At 31.6% G+C, this 17,450-nt stretch overlaps 1 protein-coding gene across 1 annotated transcript; it reads left to right on the top strand.

Annotated features, from left to right (window-relative positions):
- Positions 1–12,509: 12,509 nt before the first annotated feature.
- LOC128991264 (uncharacterized) lies at positions 12,510–13,581 on the top strand. The gene is made up of 2 exons (XM_054413979.1): positions 12,510–12,664; positions 13,189–13,581. Exons 1-2 carry the CDS (start codon positions 12,536–12,538, stop codon positions 13,375–13,377), a joined length of 318 nt encoding a protein of 105 aa, XP_054269954.1. The 5' UTR covers positions 12,510–12,535; the 3' UTR covers positions 13,378–13,581.
- The last annotated feature ends 3,869 nt before the right edge of the window (positions 13,582–17,450 follow it).

Below are 17,450 nucleotides of genomic sequence, written 5' to 3'. Positions count from 1 at the left end.
AGTTGTTCCATAAACCTTCCAAGTGCAAAATACCTTCCTCACTTTGACATTAAACATGTAAAAGCAATCGTCCCTCTCTTCCAAATAACGTGTGGTTTAGTGGCTGTAAACAAGGTGTAAAAGTTACATAGTTGCATACCTCTTAAAACCATGTTTATGTGATGCGCATGCAACTCACATATAGAAGGAAAACTCTTATTTTACCTCCATTATTACTTAAATCCTTATTGACTTATAAAGTGAAATATCATAATATATAGTATTTATATATTTTGATGTAAATACTAATATTTTATAACAGTGAAATATTTAATATCACAAAACATTTATGTCAAATAAAGCTCATTAAGTAGTATCAAACTTGTTCAAAATTTCTCATTTTTGAATCTGATAGCGATAAAATTCAAATAACAGTTAAAAATATAATAATAACTTTATATAGACGAGAATATATATATTTTTTTTCTGAGGGTAGCCAGAATACCACTTTTGTAGCTGGACAAAAAGCAACTTTTAACGACATTAATTAATCAAGTGTTAAAACAAAGATAAAGATCGCAAACTTGTTACTGAGAGGGACTCTTAAAGACATCCAAAGTTGAGACTATCATTGCTGGTAACTGAGATTCAATATGCGTTACCAGGAAACTTTTATATTATGACATAATAAAGTAACCAATAATTGATTAAATTTCGTTCAAGATTAATAATGTCTAAATGACTAAGTAAGTGTTACCTTTATGTATGAAAACACGCATGGTCGACTTAATTCGTCACATAGGATGAGTTATACGTTACTTTTCGAATCTTTAATGTTGGATTTTTAAAGAAGAACTTTTAAGGTTTAATTAGTAAATCATATAAAAATTTAAGGATATCAAAAGATAAAAATTCATTGTGTAGCCCCTGAACTGTTGAATAGACTAAAAATTAAGGTACATACCTTCACGTCCACAGTTCAAATATGTATGGTTAAACCCACTACATGTTTCGCCTATACATAGGCATTGTCAAGTGGTCCTTCAAGAACGTTTCGTCCATTGTAGACTCGTCAAAAACATTTAAATAAATACACAAAACACGATACGAAACATTTAACACTTAGTAGGCCTACTATTTACCGGTCGCGGTACGGAGGCAGACTGGCTGGAATTATGTAACCCCGACCCCTTCTCCGTTATCAGTCGTACTGCAAAGGTCAAACTGTTCCTGTCTATTGTTATGAGCTATTATGGCGTTAAAAATTGAATGAGATTTGAAGTTTAGCTGGTCATTTAAAATATGGTTCTTATTGTGGATGTCTTGGAAACTTTTATATATTTCAAATTGTTCCAGAGAGTCTAATTTGTTACCTTTGTTACAAATGTGAAGGATTTCCAGGCTATTGTCAATTACATCTACGGTGTGATTGTTATCCAATAAATGTTGGGCAAAAGTGGATTTTTGTTTGTCTGCTCTGGGGTCGGGGCGATGTTCTTTGTGCCGTTGGGTGAAGGTCCTGCCAGTTTGTCCAATATAAAAATCAGGACAATCCATGCATTTTAGTTTGTAGACCCCAGACTTTTCAAGCTTATTTTCATCAGTAATTTTATTGGACAGAGATTTCATAGTCTTATTTGTGGTCCTGAAGTTTAATTGAAGCCCATGTTTCTTTAAAACCTTGTTGAGCCCATTGTGAGCTATGTGGCTGTATTCTATACAAATGTATTTATTCTCAGGTTCATCTGATACGGGTTCATTTGGTTTGTTCTTTAATTTCGATACTATTTTATCTACGATGCTCGGTGTGTATCCATTGGAGATAGCAATATGTTTAATTATGTTCAGTTCTTTATTGTAGTTGTCAGGTGAAAGCGGAAATTTGAGTAGCCTGTAGACTAGGCTATTGTAGGCGGCAAGTTTTTGAGAAATAGGATGGTATGACGTGGCGTGTATTGTTTGGCTTGAAGTCGTGGGTTTCCTATAAATACTGAAATTTAGTTTACTATTATTCTTCTCAATAGTCATATCTAGAAAATTGATCTTATTATTGACTTTTGTTTCTATCGTAAACTGTAGTTTGGGTGCGATGTTGTTTAGGTAGTTTAATAATAAGTTCAGTTGTCGAGTATTGCCATTAAACAACATAATGGTGTCATCAACATAACGGTTGTAAAGGGTGATCCTGTTTCTGTATTTATTTGATTCAGAGAAAATGAAGTTGTTTTCTATGTGATTAAGATAAATATCAGATAGTATTCCAGATAACGGGGAACCCATCGCAAGACCATCAGGCTGGGAGTAAAAATTGCCATTGAAAGTAAAATAGTTTTGTCTTAAGATCTCCGTTAGCAGTGCCATTATTTCATCAGTAGATTCCGATAACATTGTTGGGCTATTGGTTAGATGTAGTTTTACTATCTCCAGTACTTTATCAATGGGAACATTGGTATACAAGTTCACAACATCGAACGATGCGAGCGTGTGGTGCATTTGAATGGTTATGTCTTTGTTTTTATTTATGAACTCATACGAGTTTTTCAGGCTGTAGTTGTTGGTTAAAGTTATGTTATCTCGTAGTAGTTTTTCTAGTTTTTTTGCTGCTTTATATGTTGGTGCTGGAGTAAAATCAACTAATGGTCTGATAGGTGTGCCTTCCTTATGTACTTCAGGAAGGCCCCTAAAAACTGGAGCTGAGGGGTTCATCACCTTAAGATATTTTATTTCATCCTGAGAAAAAATTGTTTTGGACTCGTTAATTATTTTCTTAATCCTCCTCAACAAGGTTGAGGTTGGGCTCAACAAGGTTTTAAAGAAACATGGGCTTCAATTAAACTTCAGGACCACAAATAAGACTATGAAATCTCTGTCCAATAAAATTACTGATGAAAATAAGCTTGAAAAGTCTGGGGTCTACAAACTAAAATGCATGGATTGTCTTGATTTTTATATTGGACAAACTGGCAGGACCTTCACCCAACGGCACAAAGAACATCGCCCCGACCCCAGAGCAGACAAACAAAAATCCACTTTTGCCCAACATTTATTGGATAACAATCACACCGTAGATGTAATTGACAATAGCCTGGAAATCCTTCACATTTGTAACAAAGGTAACAAATTAGACTCTCTGGAACAATTTGAAATATATAAAAGTTTCTAAGACATCCACAATAAGAACCATATTTTAAATGACCAGCTAAACTTCAAATCTCATTCAATTTTTAACGCCATAATAGCTCATAACAATAGACAGGAACAGTTTGACCTTTGCAGTACGACTGATAACGGAGAAGGGGTCGGGGATACATAATTCCAGCCAGTCTGCCTCCGTACCGCGACCGGTAAATAGTAGGCCTACTAAGTGTTAAATGTTTCGTATCGTGTTTTGTGTATTTATTTAAATGTTTTTGACGAGTCTACAATGGACGAAACGTTCTTGAAGGACCACTTGACAATGCCTATGTATAGGCGAAACATGTAGTGGGTTTAACCATACATATTTGAACTGTGGACGTGAAGGTATGTACCTTAATTTTTAATCAAAAGATAGATCGATTCATCTTACCATTGAGAGTTACGGACAATTTAAAACGTTGTCCTATTAACAGACTCGATTCACCTCCGAACAGGGTCATGGAAACACATAAAAAGACTTATTTTAACTTTGAAAACTGCATAACATGTGTAAAGAATATGGCTGAACTAAATTTGTAAAAACTACTTCTATGTCAAAACAAAGTGTTTAAGCCGCATAGTTGAGCTAGTTATAAAGTTGTATTCAAATATACCCTATGACTTCAAGCAAATATACTATTATCTCACGTTTTAGTTTAAAAATACTAAATTTAACGTGAGATTTGATTGCAAATCTCAGTCCTTGTCCTGGTATGTGTTTGGGATAAAAATTTTACTGCAACGAAAATTCGTTCAGCCTATTTCCTAATCCAACCGACATTTTACTTTTGAGAAATATTTATAGTATGATTATTTCAAGCGTTATAACATTTTGCACTGAGGCTTATAAGCACTTTTAAGTCTTTCGTGCCACAGGAAATTCAGTATCCGCTGGGGTTTTCCAACCTGACACATTCAAAAGATAGAAATCAGCAAGAGACGTTGATATTATAAATACAGCCCTTAAATTCGGTGGTAAACTTGGTTTCTTAAACGAATATATTACCAAGTTAAATTAAATCAAAAGTTTCCAATTATAATCTGAAATACCCCCGCCGCAGCAAACCTGCCGACTAAGCGAATTTCCATTTGTCTGAATTGATTTTCAGTTAAATATTTTATAACATTAGGTTTAAAGAGTACCTAGGTTTGCTGCTACAAGGAAACTAATAAAGTGTGTTTTTGAGTAAAATATTGATAGCTTAGTACAAAATAAATAAATTTGCCAAGTTTGATCAAAATATATCCATAAACAAGCAAACTACAACATTTGACAATATTCTCCATGAGAATAACATGGGAATTTTAAATTTACAATTTTTTTAATTTTCTCCGTTGCTAATAATCGAACAAAAATACTTTTATATACTAAATTATTTGTTTTTTTAAGCTCTTTAAAAAGGTCTAAAGAGAAATCGGGAAATTTTGTGTTTTGAGGGTCAAAAGTGAGAAAAACCAATTTTTACCCCATAAAACCCCCCGTAAAGCCCCGTTCCCATGGTCCGATCGTGCTGGTTCGCGAACTCATTCAAGTTTATCCCGCTTTACACCTTTAAACCAAATTTCATCAAAATCGGACAAAAATTACTCAAGTTATCGCGTTCACGGACGTATATACAGGGTGATTGATATAAGTGTGCCAGCGGTTTTATTCGAAAACTATAAGAGATATCAAAAAAAGTTAAATGGTAAGTGCCTTGGATTTTTTATTAAAAAAATTATAGTCAAGTCAAAAAAAATATTTTATCCGCCATTTTTCCAATATGGCCGCCAACTTTGATTTTTCTTATGGAACACCCTGTATTTTATGATGTATTCTGGTAGAACAAGTTATTTTAAGACGATTTTATTCTTGTGATTTTTTTTATAAACCTAACCGTTTTAAAGATAATAATGGTTAAAGTTGTGAAATTTTGAATGGTTTTCGAGCAAAACAGCTGGCATGCTTTCTTAGGCCTTTATCGAAACTCTTTCTCATGCAGAAATTTCAAAACTTTAACCATTATTATCTTTAAAACGGTAAGGTTTATGAAAAAAATCACAAGAATAAAATCGTCTTAAAATTATCTTTTCTACCAGAATACATCATAAAATACAGGGTGTTCCGTAAGAAAAATCAAAGTTGGCGGCCATATTGGAAAAATGGCGGCTAAAATAAATTTTTTGACTTGACTACAATTTTTTAAATAAAAAATCCAAGGCACTTACCATTTAACTTTTTTTCATATCTCTTATAGTTTTTGAATAAAACGGCTGGCACACTTATATCAATCACCCTGTATATATATATATAAGTCTATATATATATATATATATATATATATATATATAAAAATTTGAACGAATGGTGTTTTTGGCCTCTGGGGACATCAAAATGAAAAAGTAAATCGGTCCCGGGTCTAGGTCTTACCGTGCCACCTACGGTAATAGCTACTTCCCTATAGGGAAATTCGCTAAAAAAGACATAGACTAGGAGGACATAATCGAAATAAATTCGAATGAAAATTTGGAACCAAGAAACCCGATCGATGTTTTCTTCTTATAATGAGATTTCTATTGCGTGGTGTTTAATTGGAAGCTGAAGGGTGCATAAACTTATTACAGTTACGATTCAATGATTCTGTATTTAACCTTGCAACCTTATTACAAACTTTTGCTAAAACGTAGAACTATATTTTACTCTGTAGTTTATTCGCCTTCCATTTATTTACAGTCCATATACTTTTGGTTGTTAAAGAAATAACATGTTTATCGCAAGCAGAGTATTTGAAACAAGTACTAACTGTGATTTAATTATTAGGTATTATTAGGATGCAACCCTAAGGTTTTATATTCATTGTTGTTAGCTTTATTTTCTATAGCTAAAATCTATTTTCTTAGTTTGATTTTCGTGTGGATAGAAACTAACGAAGTATTTTTACAGTTTTATTGCATGTAATGAAACTCAAGAAAATAAATAAGAGTGGATTTTATATTTACGTTTTGGTTAAGTAATATATGATTATCGTTGAGTCGTTTAGTTAAAACATATTTATTACATCTATAATATTATGGTATCATTATTGCAAAGTGTACGTCCTGATAATCAGGCTTTAAAGAAGAAATTATTATCTAGATTTGTCTAATTATTTTTTGATTTTCTAATGTGTAAAACCTATTTCTAAATATATTAAAGCAATTTTACAATTTTAAATGTGTTTGGTCTTTGTTCTGTTAAATGTGTTAATACACTTTGACCATCGTGTTATTTGTTTTCTTTTTTTAAGAGGAAACCTTATATCCTTAGGCACAAATCTTTAAATAATATTTAAGATAAACGGGTATACATTCGTAAATAAAACGGTAAAAATATATCAACGTTTTTATGAATCTAAAAAGTTCAGTTTTATCCTATATGATACGAAATTTAGATCGATACACATATAATATCTAAAAAGAATTTAGTTATCCCATTGTATTAAAAGAAATAATTAATATTATCAATTTTTATTTATAAATAAATTGAATTGAGAAAAACTTCCCATTTCCCCTTGAATTTTACTTAAAAACTTAAACACTGTACAATCACTAGCTAATTTTTCTTCTAAAAAATACCATTTTAACTCTATTGCTAAAATAATTGGATTAAAATACTTACAGTTACGCTGGACAATGACACCATTTCCAATTGTATTTCCTTTAGTAAAAAACTTTCATCGATATGCGCATCACAACGTTTACTGATATTGTACTCAGTTAGTAGTGTAAACTAGTAGTATGCTTACAATCTGCTTTCGTATAGGCCTATATATAGTAAACTCTGCAGTCAATACAATGTTAGCAACAAATTTAAATATCAATAACGAATTATCAACGAATCTACTCGTATTCACAATACCATTAAGATTTAACATCTAGTTTACAACACAGATATTGCACTCGTATTGTGATTGTAAGACAACAATGTAATATTATCAACCATGTTTCACTAACATCGTATATCCTCTGGTATTCATATTCCCATCAGGAGTAACATGTAGTCTCAGACGCAGATGTGCTACATGTAGTGTTGTAATGAACATCATGTGATGTGTGATAAATCATTAATATTAATACGAATAAAGTCCTGTTATCGCCAGTGTTACAGGTGCCTAGCGTACCCTGCAGTATTGATAATTTTATAAATTCCAACCAACCAAACGCTGCAGTGTTGAATGTTTGATTGAGATTGTGAGTTATCATGACTTAATAATACAAACAATAAAATTAAGTCAAACATTAGATCCATAATTATATCTCATATAGATTAATTATTCTTAATTTTTTAAGATCCATGGTAAAGGTGAATTACGTTGTATATATTTCTAGATTGTTTACAACAAGTAAAAAAAAACCAAACAGATTTATTTTTTGAGCCGTCTATATGCTTGTGAATCGAGAAATTAAACTAAAGAACTAAAAAAAAATAATGGAGACTAATGGAGTAATGTGAACCTGAAACTCACCGGAACCTCATAAAAAATTCTATCGTACAATTAAGCGGTGATGTTGTATTTTAAACAAACTGTCAAAGCAACAACAAACCGTAATTTAGAGGCCTAGAGTATGAGGAAAGCTATTATCTGATAAAATTAATACTACTAGTTACTTATTTGATTTTAATTTAAATTTACGTCATTTTCTTTTTAAAATACGGTTCAAATGATCAATTGTTACTTGATTATATTTTAGAATTGAATAAAATCATACTATTGATATTATAGAATATACAATTTTAATAATATTCATAATAAGTCATGTCTTGACCGGAACCATGATGGCGGCCAATAACGCGTTCCTATCGAAATAACATACTAATCACCCAATAAATATCAGTAGTGATCCTAAGTCGATTTCTCGATAAATGTGTATAAAAAATGCATGTGGAAACTTTTTCAAAATTTGTCCGATGTTAGGAAAAGCCGCCATTTTGTATCGTCACTTTAGGGGGTTTCCCGTGGACCGACTAGGCCAACTTACTCTGCACAGTACACACCCATCACGACCACACACACACATAAAATACATAAAACTATAAAATATTTTCTTGAAATATTTTTATGTCATATATTTCTCTGACTATTAACAAAAAACTTAATTTATAACATTATGAAAAACTTTTAACAAAATGGTAAGAAGTATTTACTATAAAACGGACAAAGTAGTTTTGTAAATAATCAGATTTATGGGATTTAAGGGATTATTGCAGACATTTTCCATCACGATTAGTAAGAAACAAGTTTTCCTGTTTATATTTAAAAGAGATAAACTCCTAAGGCATAACACCTTTATCTGATTCATATTTTGCTGTAAAATGTTTTCCTCATCCAAAATTACTATGACGTAAACAAACATTTTCTCTGTTTTCTGTATGAATATATTTTCTATTCGTTAGTAAAACGCCGCTGGTATTACCAACGAATGCTGTGTATAAATATTCGTTTAAAGTATTCTCGTGTTGGGCTTTTGATAAAAAGTGCTTCAAAATATTATTGCTTCGAGATAAATCTTTTTTTATTTAGGATTTACTACGTATTTTCCTTTGAAAGGTTTCCTCTTAAATGCTATTGTGTTATGTTTAAAAAATTGTGACAGATGCATGTACAATTTTTCAGTTTTATTATCGTAAACAATATTTTCAAAGATAAATTTTTTTCTAAGAAATCTATAACGGAAATTTCAATCAAAATTCCATCAGGCCAAGAAAATTAATTAGTATTTTATAGTTTGTCTTTATCCGCATGTACACTGAGTAGGCTATAATTATTCGTGTTTTGATTTTGTTTTTAAATTATTAGAATGTTCTTATCATTATCCTCTAAAACCAAAACAGGGTTCACTCTCATTTTTATTGGATTTAACATTTTTTTTTATTGTGATCCTAAGGTTGAAGATAAACATATTTCCATGTAAGTGTTTAGAATTGTTATGTCAATACTTGATATAGTGACAATTCAACTTTTAATTAATTTTGTTTTGCGCAGAACATTTTTAAGGGCTACATGTTACCAATCAGGTAAGTGAGTTATGGAATGCACTCCTAATCTCTACAAACTAGACATGAGTTTATTTCCTGGAATTGGACCTTCTAATATTTTCCAATTGAACACAGCTTTTTTTTAGTTCAGATTTAAAGGATTGTTTTTCCTCATGCGTTTGATGGGATTGTTAAATTAGTTTATTGTATATGTAAGTGTATAATACGCATTTCAAATTACGCGTGTACACTACGCATTTTGGTTCGTTCTTTAAAGTCTTTAAAATTCAATCCATATTCTATCCACTCAATTTAGTTTTTCTACTCTGTTCATAGGGTATTGTAGTCCCAGAGACAAATTCAGCAAACTTTTAAGGCACTGATATCTATGAATGTCTGAAAAGAGTGCAACATATAACGGTGATTTTTTTATATTTAATTGATGTCGAGTTAATTTTTTTCAAATGTGAATATTAAACTATACACAAACTATTTCCACACAAAACTTTACGTCTCGCTTTATATGGATATAGACTCAAAGGATTTGTTTATATAATAATTGTTTAATTGTATACAAAATCATTTCATTTCCATATAAACAAATAATATGCATTGAATCACTCCATATGAAAATTTCAACACAAATTATAATTACCACTTTAGAACTTAGCTTACTAGAGAACTAACTTATATTTCTACATAAATTATGAATAACTTGTATTTTTAAAATAAGGATTTAAGGGGAATATGGTTGTTTGGGGTTGTTTGATTTCATTTATAGCAATAATTATCGTAGTTAATAGCAGATTTTCATAGCTAAAAAAATCTAATCCCCGTGGGTTGGTAAAATGCTTGTTACCAAGGATTTTCTCGGGTGGTTGAAAAGCAAAGTTTAAAAATGTTACGTCCATGGTAACGTAACATTTTTTAAACTTTTCTTTTCAACCACCCGAGAAAATCCTTAAATGGCTAAAAATACAATCCATATTAATTAAATTGGAAACAATATAATATTACCTTTATTTTAACCCAGAAAATAATTATAATATGAAGACATAGTGAAACTTTCAATGAGTTTCCTTAATCTTAAAAATGAAGGCAAAGACCACAACTTGTTACCAATGAGAGCTTTTCAAAGACATCCAAAGCTGTGATCAGCATTGTTGGTGCCTTTAATGACGCTATAATCTAATTAACACATTTTGTAGCAAGAACTAATATACTATTTGAATATGTTTGTTTAACATGAAAATACCATAGGTAGTGTATTTATTTCTTATTCCTGGAAACGATTTATTTCAATATAATTCCAATAAAAGTATGCAAATAAGTCATACGTGATCTTTTGTTAAAACGGATACTTAATAACAGTAACGTAAACAGTAACGTATGTTTATATGCCGATGACTCTAATATCACTGTGACAGGGAATTCCAAGGAGAGTATTGAAATTGTTTAAAATAAATTAAAATTAAAATCATTTATTAGTCTCTCAATTATTAAAAATTTCCTTGATGGTAAAAACCTTCTACTTATTTCAAGTAAATCCACTTTCATATCTTTTTGTACGAAACAAGCGAGGGTCAAACTAAAACCAGAAATCTATTTAGATGACAATCAATTAGACCAAGTAGAAGTTACAAAATTTCTGGGACTCTTCATTGATGCTAATCTGAGCTGGGACGATCATACAAAACATGTTGTTAACAAAATGTCAACAGGTTTGTCTGCCTTGAGACAAATGGCTAAATTTTGTAAATTAGAAACATTAAAAACAGTTTATTATTCTTTAATTCATTCTCACCTGTCCTACGGAATAAGCATTTACGGAGCAACAACGCAGAAAAATTTAGATAAAATCTTGCGGAAACAAAAAATGCGTTAAGAATTATGTTTAAGTTGAAAAGGGGTAAATCTGTTAAACATTTATTTACTTCCACAAAAATCCTAACGGTTTATGCTCTCTACATTTTATAGACTGTAATGTATGTGAAACAACTTGAAAATCTAAATTTTGTAAACAACGTTCACCCGTACAACACCAGATTAAATAGACCGGTAGAACCACATAATTTAGAATTTTTCAAAAAGAAAACGAAATATATGGGAACAAAATTTTTGTTTCATTTACCAAGGTCATTTCTTGGTGAACAAAACTTAAGTAAATGCAAGAATGACTTAAAGGAATATTTGGTAAAATTAGCCCCATACTCTTTAGCCAATTTTTTCGAAAACCACAGAGTTTAGAGTAATTGATGAGTAACAAATCAAATCAATAATTGATAAGAAAATGAACCTTCCATACACATTAATTAATTTACTTTTAATTTAGACGAAATTAGTGTAACTGTTTTTATATATAGGATTATTGTCATTACTATTTCTTTTTGTAAACATTGACACTATTTGTTGTACCTTTGTGCAAATTTATGAATAAAGAATGTTTGAATTGAATTGAATTAATAATAACATTGATTCTAACCCTAATAATTACATCTGCTACAAATAACGCTAGTAGGGTAAAAATGAGAGAGCTAGCACCACCGTGTTATTAAACGGCTGAGAGAACTGGCACGGGGAGAACGTACATGGGTGAGAGAGCTGGCACGGTGAGAGAGCTGGCACACGGTGTCGAAAGTTTCCGTCGGCGTGTCGGGGTGGACGGTTGAGAGAGCTGGCACCGCGGAGGCTGGCACACGGGAAAGGTGTCGGAGGTGTGTCGGTTTGGAAGGGTGTTTGTTACCTGATGTCGGGCGTACGACAAGATGTATTATAAATATTTTTATTTAAAACTCGATTTTTAAGGTGGTAACGTTTGACTGACAAACGCTTCTCGCTTCTGCCATTTAGTGTTGAGTGTAGATAGTTTTCCAAATGTGTGGAGTAAATAGAATGTTAAATTGTTAGCCTTATGTAAGAAATAATGGATAAATAATAATATCTTAATAAATTAATTTAAAAACACTTATGGTGGACTTAAAAGCGCTTTTATGGCATGTCATTTAACGATGACGTTGTTTACCATGAAAACAATTTGTTTAATAAGGATATTTGTACATTTATATCTGAAATTCATTTATATCATAAAACTACTGTTTGTATATTTAAATAAATATTTAGCGCTGAGCTGATAATTATCCTTGATGATGCAAGGCTTATCGTGGCGTGCAAAAACTCTTGATAGGGATTATCATGGATGCAGCATTAGTTTATCAAAACATAATAATTTGCGTAACCATTACAAAGTGCAGCGTTGCAGCGTGTGTGTTTAATGACTTCCGACTGATAACGTAAATACCACGTGTGGAGGTTAAGGTCAAAGACGTCATATCTTATCAGTATATATATAGATATATAATTCGCGCACACAAAATCATTATCATCATGTCTTCCTCCAACGCGCTGACCACACCCTCCACCTGGGACGTTTCCATCGTCGAGGGATCAGGCCTGGAGAGTCTTGAAGACCTCTACATTATCTTGAAGGCAGTGTTCCCTCAACCTAATGTTCAGGTAGGAAAAAAATAAAAATATTATTGATAAAAAACTTTAGATTTATAAACGTTATACTTTATATCTTTAAAATGTTTTCAACCAAATTCACCTAAGATTCAATAGTGATGATATGTTATATCACTATCTGATAAATACACTGTATATTAAACTTATTTGCAAGTAATAATACCCTAAATTAAATAATCATACTTATGAATTAAATTATCAATGTCAATTTCTATTTTTATATCTACATTTTGAATTATGATTATTTCAAAAATGATTGCCCAAAAAACTAAATTGTCATTGTATGGAACAAGAAGGCTTTAATTTATCGTTTCATGTTCATCATTATTTTCTTTGTTAATTAATGTTTAGGTTGATTAATTATTTTTTTACCTATAAATTAAACTTATGACTAAACCTATAACTAAACTTTGATATATTTCTAGATAAGGTACAGAAGATAACAGCACTTAATTTATTTTAACACACGTTTAAAAAATATTATAAATTAATTTTATTTTACATGTTTGTTTAAGTTTGAACGGAGGGATGACCAAACATACAGAGTACGGCTGCCGTATTGTGTGAAGCTCACATCGCTCCAGGCCAGGTTTGGGGAGTATGCTGGGGCAGTGACAATAATCTCCGCTGCGGCAGACCTCACGTTGGCTCAAACCAGACGCCTGGCTGAGCTGCGCTCGAAGATCATCAATAGTAAGAGATAGTGAAAAACCATCAATTACTATAGTACAATTCATCGTAGGGACTAGCCAATTATAGAAAAATACATTTTATAATTTGAATAAGAAATACTCCATATCATTGTCAAATATAAATTACTATTCTATTGTAATCTGTTAACGATGCAAAACTATCTTGCAACGATTAAACTCAAATTTTGTAAACCATGTAATACGTGGTACAGAGAATCTGACAATCACCCTGCAAGTAACACTCATTTAAAAAATACATTGGGCTATTTGCCAATTATTGAGACCGAGTCTGCTGCAAAATGTAGGCTTAAAACCTATTACTTAACAAATGGTGAAGGATACATCGATATAGGTAATTTTTTAAAATATCACACGAAACCTTTGATTATTTCAAAAATTCAAGAACACCTTCTTAAGTCGAAAACTCTGAAATGTAATATTATTTTAAAATGTATCTATGCAAGAACTGAAGGAGAAGAAGATGAAATCAAAGAACTGTCATTTAAGACTGCAAACGAGCCCATACTACTAGGTACAGATCTAAACACGTATTGTAAAAACGCTTTTGATAAACTTTTAACAGAACAATCAGAACACCAAGGTAAAGGTTCAGGATGGAGTCTAAAGAGTATTATAGGGCTGGAACTAAGAATTAATAAATACTATCCATTAAGAGGATGTAAACATATATCCTTACCAGCTTTCATTGCAAACAAGAAAGCTGTTGTAAATGTAAAGAATCAGGATGATTATTGCTTCAAGTATAGTATATGGGCGAAAAATGTACCTCGTAATCCACAAAGAGTCCGCAATTATATTGATAATGCAGAAATGAATGCAGCGTATGACTGGGACTGTATTAACTATCCTGTAAAACTTAAGTCAATACCTAAATTTGAACAGATAAACAATATGTCTATAAATATATTTGGAATAGAAAAGAAACACAATAGTGAGGAATATATTGTATATCCTATTAAAGTAACAAAACAAGAAAAAGATGATCACCGTGATTTATTACTATTGAAAAATGAAACAACATCTCACTATGTGTGGATTAAAAACTTTGATAAATTAGTAAGCGCGCAAACCTCTAACCACAACGGAAGAAAATTTGTTTGTAAATCATGTTTAATCCATTTTAATGATAAACCTACCTTCGATGTACATAAACAGCTATGTAACAATCATGAACCTGTTGCTGTAGAAATGCCTAATGAAGATAATTGTAAACTTAAATTTAAAAATTTCAAACACCAACAACAAGTCCCGTACATTGTATATGCTGATTTTGAAAGTATATTAATACAAAAAAGTCCATGTAATAATTGCAATTCTTTTACCTGTAAAAATCCCAATGAATGTTGTATTAACTGTTTCCGAGTCAACTGTAAAAATTTGAATCAATGCTGTTTGAACTGTAAAAGACCGAATTGTAAGAACTCCCACACCTGCAAAACTAAACATGCTACGCAAAATCAATCTACCTCTTCAACTGTTGACTATCAAAAGCACTACCCATCAAGTTTTTGTTATTATGTTGTTTCAAGTAATGGTGAAAAATCAGAACCAGTCCTTTTTCGCGGAGAAAATGCTGTGAAGGTATTTTGCCAAAAGATCAGAGATGAAGCTCTTAAAGTGTACGAGACGTACAAAAATAAGTTGCCTATGGAGTTAACGGATGAAGAAGTGGACATGTTTGAACGTTCATCTTGCTGTCACATATGTGAAGAACAGTTTACTGCTGATAATTTAAGGGTTAGAGATCACGACCCTAATACAGGGAAATTTAGAGGTGCAAGTCATTCAAATTGTAACTTGTCATATCAAAATCCACACTTTTTGCCCGTAGTCTTGCACAATATGTCAAATTATGACCTCCATTTTATTATTAAAAGTCTCGATTATGATGAAATGGAAATAAAGGTAATCCCTAATACAGAAGAACGGTATATCTCTTTATCAAAGAAAGTTGCTGCTAGATTTGAAATTCGTTTTCTTGATTCGTACAAATTTATGTCTAGAAGTCTTGATGAACTAGTCAAAAATCTTGACAAAAATCAATTCAATGAAACACTTTCTTATTTCGGTTATGATAAACTTAATATTGTTACAAAAAAAGGCTGTTTTCCCTACGAATACATAGATGGCTGGGAAAAATTTAATGAGACTAGCTTGCCTTCTATTGATCAGTTTTACAGCTCTCTAAATAAGTCAGAAGTTGCTGTAGAAGATTATAATAGGGCTGTTGAGGTTTGGAACAAATTTAACTGTCAAACCTTAGGAGAATTTTCTGATATCTACCTTAAGACTGATGTGTTACTATTAAGCGATGTATTTGAAAATTTCCGAAAAGTTTGTAAATCCAATTATGGTTTGGACCCAGGTTGGTATTTCACAGCTCCTGGCCTTTCGTTCGACGCGTGTCTTAAATTGACTAAAGTTGAAATCGATTTGTTAACAAGCTATGAACAGTACATGTTCATAGAAGCTGGTATTCGTGGTGGTATTTCTATGTGCACTAAACGTTACTGCGAGGCATCAAATAAGTATTTAGTTTCAGAAACAAATCTTGACTCGGAATCACAACCTGGTGTCAAACCTATGGATCAGGGACTCTGGACAGTTGATAATTCAAACTTTATATTATTCCTAGATATAAATAACCTTTATGGGGCTGCAATGGGAGAAAGTTTACCGTTAAAGGACTTTAAATGGTTAACCCCTGTTGAAATTGATGAAGTAAAAAATAAAATTAATGATATTGGTGAAAATGATGAAGTAGGGTTTATACTTGAGGTAGATCTAGATTATCCGGCACATCTACATGAACAACACAACGACTTACCATTTTGCGCCCAAAGAAAAGTACCACCAGGTAGTAAACATTCAAAATTGTTAACAACTTTAGAACCTAAACGTAATTACATAATTCACAGCCAAGCGTTAAAACAGGCCGTAGAGCATGGATTGGTTTTGGTTAAAATCCATAGAGGTATGAAATTTGTTTAGTCTAAGTGGTTGTATGGATACATCGAAAAAAACACAACATTTAGAAAAAATGCGCAAAATGAGTTTGAAAAGGAGTTTTTCAAACTCATGAACAATTCGGTTTATGGCAAATGTATGGAAAACGTAAGAAACAGAATGAATATGGAAATAGTTTGTAGCACTAAAAGGCTCGATAAGCTTATTGCTAAGCCTAATTTTCGTGATAGAACTATATTTACAGAAAAACTGATAGCAGTTCATCTAAATAAAACTAAAGTAAATTTTAACAAACCCATTGCAGTAGGTATGGCTATTCTTGAACTAAGCAAAATCGTAATGTATAGATATTTTTATGATATTTTTCCTCGTGTATTTGGTCAAGGAAATGTAGAACTATTATATACAGATACGGATAGTTACCTTATAAATGTAAACTCAGTTGACGTATATGAGCAAATCAAGGAGAATATACATTACTTTGACACTAGTGAGTACCCAATAACACACGCTTGTTTCTCTCTCGATAATAAGAAAAGACTTGGTGTTATGAAAGATGAAACTTTATCAGTTCCCCTAAAGAAATTCATTGGTCTTAGGACAAAGCTATATACTACTCTTAGTAAGAATTATGATTGTAAGAAACGTGCTAAGGGTGTAAAGAAAAGTGTTGTTAAAAATGAAATAACTTTTCAGGACTACGAGAGAGCTTTGTTTTGTAATCAAAACCAGTACAAAGAAATGAATATAATTAGGAGTAGGAAACATGATGTATACACAACGAAAGTACGAAAACTAGCGTTATCGTCTCATGATGATAAAAGATTTGTATTAAATGATAATATCCATACCATGGCATATGGCCATTACAAACTAATTGAGAATAAAAAAAGGAAAATTGATTTACACAAAGAACTGATTGCAAAAAAAACTAAAATGACCAATGATTCTTGTTAAGCTCAAATTATTTGTTAGATTTGTATGTAAGTTAATTTAGTTTTTTACTTTTCAGATAATGTTTTTTTGGAAACTGTACCGGTCAGGTACGAACAACTTTCTGTTGACGAGGGCTTCCTTAATATGCCTGAATACGAGAA

Source organism: Macrosteles quadrilineatus, unplaced genomic scaffold (genome assembly GCF_028750875.1).
Source record: "Macrosteles quadrilineatus isolate MER2022 unplaced genomic scaffold, UCM_ALF_1.0 Scaffold_4__1_contigs__length_99947679, whole genome shotgun sequence".
Taxonomy (NCBI): domain Eukaryota; kingdom Metazoa; phylum Arthropoda; class Insecta; order Hemiptera; family Cicadellidae; genus Macrosteles; species Macrosteles quadrilineatus.
Note: the sequence above shows the minus strand (reverse complement) of the source record. Positions and strands in the feature narration are given on the sequence as shown.

What these genes read in the sequence shown, in the direction of transcription:
- LOC128991264 (XM_054413979.1), top strand. Translation starts at nt 12,536, where the DNA reads ATGTCTTCCTCCAACGCGCTGACCACACCCTCCACCTGGGACGTTTCC. An exon ending in TCCCTCAACCTAATGTTCAG is followed by an intron (nt 12,665 to 13,188) that starts GTAGGAAAAAAA and finishes TGTTTGTTTAAG; the next exon opens with TTTGAACGGAGGGATGACCA.